At 61.4% G+C, this 6000-nt stretch overlaps 1 protein-coding gene across 1 annotated transcript; it reads left to right on the forward strand.

Moving 5' to 3' along the window:
- Nucleotides 1-2494: 2494 nt before the first annotated feature.
- Nucleotides 2495-4293, forward strand: LOC129087792 (cathelin-like). The gene is made up of 4 exons (XM_054594823.1): nt 2495-2695; nt 3299-3406; nt 3547-3618; nt 4220-4293. Exons 1-4 carry the CDS (start codon nt 2495-2497, stop codon nt 4280-4282), a joined length of 444 nt encoding a protein of 147 aa, XP_054450798.1. The 3' UTR covers nt 4283-4293.
- The last annotated feature ends 1707 nt before the right edge of the window (nt 4294-6000 follow it).

The raw sequence follows: 6000 nt of genomic DNA on the forward strand, positions 1-6000 counted from the left end.
CGAAACCACTGTCAGGGGCCCCGATGTGCAAGGCCGGCTTGATCAAGAGCCCAGTGGGGCAACATCGGGCCTAAGAAACAGGGTTGCGCACACGCCCATTGCTCCTTCCTTCTCCCGAGGCCGAGTGCGCAAGCAGCGGTGGCCTCCGAGCCGCCTTCCAAGGGGCCCTGGCCGGCGCCCAAGGGTCCCACAGCTACCTCAGGCCTCATGGCCGCATGGCCATTCATTGCTCAGGGGAGCTGGGGCTAGAATTTTCCTCTGGGCCTCTGGACCCCTCTGTCACATGGGCCCGTTCTCTGTCCCGTGGCGCCCCCTCCTCCTCCCAGCACCAGCCACCCAGCCTCCAGTCCCCCCAAGATCGCCGACCAGGGCGTCATGGGGGCCCAAATCACAGGACACCTCCTGAAGACAGAGGGAGCAGAGAGGAGGACGATGCCGGTCTGGTGTCAAGGCACGGACAGTGGCATAGCTGGAAGGGCAGGTCAAGCAGAAGGGGCGAAGTGCAGGAGGCTCCGAGGGCCCGAGTAGCCGCATGCAGGAGCCGCGTGACTCCTGGGGCTCGCAGGTTTGCGGGGAGGGCGCCGGGGGCCGCAGCACGCCCGGCCCTGAGCCAGCCTGTGGGGCGTGGGCTCCTGAAGGCGGGGCGTGAAATGGCCACATCAGCAGGCAGAAGCGGCGCCTAGACAATGGCGTGGCAAGCGGACTGTGGTCCGGGGAGAGCCTGGAACCTGGAGAAGGTGGAGTCCAAGGCTGTGGCCGCACTTAGGGGGAGGGAGGATGGTGGCAGGAGTCAGATTGGGGGCAGAGACGGAGGTCCGAGGGGACCATTGTGCAGCCGGCAGCGAGCAAACAGCAGGCCAGGCGGCCTGGGGACGGCCAGGGCTGATCCTAGAAGTCTTTTCTTTTCAAAGACTTTATGTATTATTTGTTTTTGGCGAGCTGAGCAGGGGAGTAGAGAGGAAGAGAAATAATAGCATGAGGTTTTCTCTCACTTGCTACCCTGAGGGATCCCACCCACCGCCCAGGCATTGTCCTGACCGGGAATCCAAGCAGCGACCCTTTGGTTTGCAGGACACGCTCAGTGTGCCCTGAGCCACAGCAGCCTGGGCTGATCCCGGAAACCTGGAACTGAGAGACGCAGACCAGCTGTCCTGTGTGCCAGATGACGGAGGGCCTGAGAGAGTGTGTCCCCTGACAGATGTGACACCCGTGGAGAAGAAGCAGTCCCAGAAGGCGCTCTGCAGGCCCTCCAGGCTAAGGGACAGGTCGTGGGAGGAGACCCAGAGGGAGCTACAGGGGAGGCAGGAGGGAAACCAGGAGGGCGGCCTCTGGGGATGATGGGGCAGGCGAAGGATTGAGTGGACAGGGGGCCCCCTTCACCTGGGGAGGTAGAGACCTGGCTTGAGAGCGGCCCCGGGCCGGCGAGGGCTGGCCAGCCGGCAGTCCCTGCCTGTGACAGCAAAGGAGCGGGCCAGGGAAGTTGGAGATGGCCCTTCCTCAGCCTGAGCGGGCGAGAGGTCCGGGCAACAGGACACGTCTGGCTGCGGCTGGGGACATTTTCAGACCGGAAAGCAGGAGAGAAGAATCCGGGACAGGGCACAGTGGCCCCGCGCACCTGAACTGACCAAGGGCTGGGGCCAGAGAGGGTGAACAGGCCTGGGCATCCTCCACAGAACTGGCTGTGCAGGTAATTCTGCAGACCCAGAGGTGACTGTTCCTCCCACGACCAGCCTGATCTGAGGACCCTCGGGGTGGGTTGCGGGGCCTGGAACGAGGACTCAGTGCTGATCAGTGGTGCTGAGAGTGGAGCAGAGCCTAACAGCAGCCAGGACTCAGGGGGGAGAGGTCTTCGATTCCTTTAGGGTGGGTCTCCCATGATTCCTTCTCTGCCTCCCAGGAAGGGGATCCCACAATTCTAATTTATTTTAAGGTTCTTTAAGTGAAGCGGAGGTCAGGCACCATCTTCTGCACAGGCGCATTCTTGATTTCTAGGATTTAACGCTTTTCCAAAAGCAGAACCACCAGTTTAGACAGGGTCTCAGCCCTTTATCCTTGTTCTTTATCTTATCCCTGGGGCACCTCTGGAATGTCCTCTTTCCTGTCAATCTGCTGCCTCAACGTGGCGGGACCCCAATTCCTGAGGCGGCCACAGTGGGGAGATAGAAGCAGGACGGACGCCTGGCTCCTTCCTCTCTCTGGACCTCTCACTTCTCTTGAGCAATCCTGGCGAAACTCCCTGATGGGCCACGGAACGACCAGGAACTGTCAAGAGGATGGAGAAACCATTTCTTCATGGCGCACATGGGGCCGGCCAAGCCCCCAGTCCAGCGAGCCTCGTGAGGCAACAGCGGGGCTGGGGCAAGCTCCCGCTCAGCCCAGAGCGGGCAGGAGGCCGGTGACGTGGAGGGGCAGGAAGCCTCCTGGTCTGGCCATTGCAACAGTCTCGGGCATAAAGGAGGGTTCCACAGGCTACGGCGATGCAGACAAGTGGACCATGGAGGCCCAGAAGGATGGCCACTCCTGGGCGCGCTGCTCACTGATGCTCCTGCTGCTGGGCCTGGCGACGCCGCCAGCCACTGCCCAGGCCCTCAGCTACAACGAGGCCGTGCTCCGAGCCGTGGAGGCCTTCAACCAGCGGTCCTCGGAGGCTAGTCTCTACCGCCTCCTGCAGCTGGACTCGCAGCCGCCCAGTGCAGTGAGTGGGCAGGGGACTCGAGAGGGAGGCTCTGGGCCAGCCAGGGGCCACGCTGCCACCCCGTGTGCTCATGCAGGGGCTGGGGTCGGGAAGGCACTCCTCCCTTTCCGTGGGACCCCACCTCTTCCAGGAGACCTTCCCCAGCTGTGTTCCCTCCCCGATCACAGCCTCCTGCCTTAGAGTCTATGCTGTGCGAGGAGGTACCCCCTCCACACCCGCATGGTGGCCTCAGGGACTGCTGGAAGTCCCGGGAACAGGAGTGGGGCCTCTGGGTCTGGGACGTGATTTCCCTGTTTCCAGTTGCCCCTGTTCCTGCTCGTCTCTCACACAGAGAAGGGCTTTGCTGAGCCCTGAGATTCCTGTGACTCTGTCATTCCTGCAAGAGCCCCCTGACGTCTCTCTGGGCCCAGAGCTTGTCTGAGGTTTACCCTGCGCTCTGTGTGGCTGGCGTGGACAGGGACGGTTCCTGTCCTGTTCCTTACTCTGCCCCTCACCCCACCCAGTCACGGACACAGTAGGGACTTGTGAAATGGGGGACTCGGGGGACTGGACGAAGAAGCCTCGGCTACCCATTCTGGTTTCGCCACTGTCTCATCCTTCTAGGACGAGGACCCAAACAGCCCGAAGCCTGTGAGCTTCACGGTGAAGGAGACTGTGTGCCCCAGGACGACGCAGCTGCCGCCCGAGCAGTGTGCCTTCCAGGAGAACGGGGTGAGGCTGGGGCCCGGGGCCGACGGGGCCTCCCCTGACGCTGATCCATAGGCGTCCACGGAACCGTTCCCGTCACCGGGGTGAGGCTGGACGGTTTAAGCCCAGAGATCCCAGTTTGACCTCAGGCCTCGTCTTTCCAGCTGGTGAAACAGTGTTCGGGGACCGTCACCCTGGACCAGGCCAATGGCCCCTTTGACATCAACTGTGTGAACGTAAGTGGCCCCTTCCCCCACTGTCGGGGCCCGCGGGCGGGGGTGCATGGAGCTTCCTGTGGACCCGTTCACCGTTGCCCCATCCAGGGCAGAGAGAGCCCCTCATGCCCTGGGCTCCTCCCTCAGCCCGAGCCCCAGGTCCCCAGGACTGGCTCTGCAAGGCCCCGGAGCAGCGGTTGTCCAAGGGCCGTCCTCTCCCGGGAAGGTGGTGGCAACGCCGGTTGTCAGGCCCCTTGAGACCTGCTGCCTCCCAGTCTGGGGTGGGGCCCAGCACTTTGTATTTCGGCAGCCGTCCCGTAGAGCCTGACCCCTGCGGACGTCGGAGAGCCAGGGGCTCCAAGTGATGGGGTTGCTGGCCATGCTGTGGCCTGCGTTGCTGGGACGGGCTGTGTGACCTTGAGAAGCAACTAGCCAGCAGGGTCCTAAGATTCCTCATCGGATTATGGGTGTGGGGACTCAACTGCACGTTCTGAGAATCCTAGTCAGAGGGTGGAATGTAGCTTCAGGCCTTTGGGGTGGCCCGGGAAAGGGCGGTCTAGTTGGGAAGGGGTCTTGACGTGGGTCCAGCCCTCAGAAGCAGCTTCTTTCTTCCTGTTCACAGGTGCGGAATGTCAGAATAGACTGGAGGAGGTTATTTCGCCCCTGGTGGAGGAGAAGGGGATGAACGATCGAAGATACTATTTTTTAACTTGAGCCCAGGGACGAGTTTTACCAGTTGGATTTGCCTTGGCTCCAGCTTCTGCTCTATGAAAAATAAAGTCTTGTGAAAGCAATGCCACCAGGCTTCAGTGTCACATGTCTCTCCTTCCCTCACTTACAGCCTCGGGGCCCCAGCCATCCTTGTCTGCGTGCGCACACTGTGCTCATGTGCAGCAATACTGAGGCCTGGGTGGGGCCGCTGTTCCCTGCAGGACGGCATGGGGGAGGCAGGAGGGACAGGGCGCCCAGGGCAGCGTCTCCACTCTCAGGGTCGCCCCCTCCCCCGGGGACCTCATCTGCACCGCCCTGCCTCCTTCCCTGCCCTGTCCCCTCGCTCCCCGCTTCCTCTCTGAGTCCGAAGTAGGGCCTTAAGGGGATCTACTCCGTGTGCTCCGAGGTCGGGATGCTCCGGAGCTGTCCCTGCTCAGGAGGTGGTGACCGTGGAGGGAGGGGCCGGGCGTTCTGTTAAACACCCACAGAGAAGCACTTCACGCTCATGGTTGGCCGGGTTCTGACGTCAGCAAGTTCCAGTGCCCATTAAACTCCAAAGTCCCCTTGAAAATGTCCCCTCTGCTAATCCCTCCACACCGCGGGGTAGCCATCAAGGCGCCCGCTGCGATCAGCTCTTCACCTGGGTGGTGAGGGACCAGGCGCTGGAGATAAAGGTCTGCCTTTCCCCAGTGGGTGAGCTTCTCAGACTTGCACGTGCCGTTTCTGGGGAAGCCATTGCCGTCTATTGCTCAAGGATGGAGGTGAGGCTCAGGTAAGGCCTCTGGTCGAGTTGCAGTAGAGTGAGTTTTCCCCCAGGAACACACTTCCATGGAGTTGAGTGGAGACTGTGGCTGAGCCCAAAGGCCTGGCTCCGTGACCTGCTTTGCTCCACGGCGAGCATGTGGTGACCCAGGCACAGCCCGGGAGGGCAGCCTCGGACAGTGTTAATGCCGCCTCCCAGAAGCTCTAGTCCTCAATCTTTTTTCTGCATTTTTAAACATCAATTGATTGACTGATTGATAAATAAATGGACAGGACACAGATAGAGAAGCAGAGGCACAGCCATGTGACAGAGATGCATCGATTTATTGAATGTTAGGTTCTCGCCTGTGCCACGACCAGGACCAGACCAGCAGCCCTGCATGTGCCCTGGCCGGCATCAAACCGGCAAGCCTTCCGCTTGCGGGTGATGCCCGACCAACCCAGCCACCCAGCCAGGCCGGGACCACCCTTGGTCTCAGGGTTACCCCTCAGGAAGTGCGAGGAATGACCTCGAATGGTCTGCCACCCAGAGGCATCAGCAAGACACAGCAAAGCAAGTAGCGGAAACCCTTTTCCGAAGTGTGAAGTCAAGGGGGCTGCAGAGATGTGCCGGGTGGCTCATCCTTGCTGCCCCGCACCCGGCCCCGCGACGAGGTACCACTGCAGAGTGTGTGCGGCTGCCCTCACGTGCACGCCTGGGAGTTCATGCTCCGTGCTGGGCAGCTGAGGGAGAGTTCCCAGCAGGTGGAGGGGATGGGGCCTGAGTTAGGCCAGAGGCAGAGGACAGGGAGTGGAAGCCTCGGGGGAAATAAGGAGCCACAGTAGTTCTGGAGCAGGGGAGGGTTTCACTCCAAAGGGCCAGGCATTCCTGTGAGGTTTCTTCGGGCCCTCTCTCTGGAGGTCAGAGGTCCTGGATGAGGTCTTCACCTT

The sequence above is a fragment of the Pteronotus mesoamericanus genome, unplaced genomic scaffold, assembly GCF_021234165.1.
Source record: "Pteronotus mesoamericanus isolate MK-2021 breed Mesoamerican mustached bat unplaced genomic scaffold, CSHL_Meso_final scaffold_533, whole genome shotgun sequence".
Taxonomy (NCBI): Eukaryota; Metazoa; Chordata; class Mammalia; order Chiroptera; family Mormoopidae; genus Pteronotus; species Pteronotus mesoamericanus.

Excerpts from the sequence above, each read along its gene's own strand:
- LOC129087792 (XM_054594823.1), top strand. The coding sequence starts at position 2,495 with ATGGAGGCCCAGAAGGATGGCCACTCCTGGGCGCGCTGCTCACTGATG. Across the intron at positions 2,696-3,298 it reads ACTCGCAGCCGCCCAGTGCA|GACGAGGACCCAAACAGCCC; the intron begins GTGAGTGGGCAG and ends TCATCCTTCTAG. Across the intron at positions 3,407-3,546 it reads GTGCCTTCCAGGAGAACGGG|CTGGTGAAACAGTGTTCGGG; the intron begins GTGAGGCTGGGG and ends TCGTCTTTCCAG.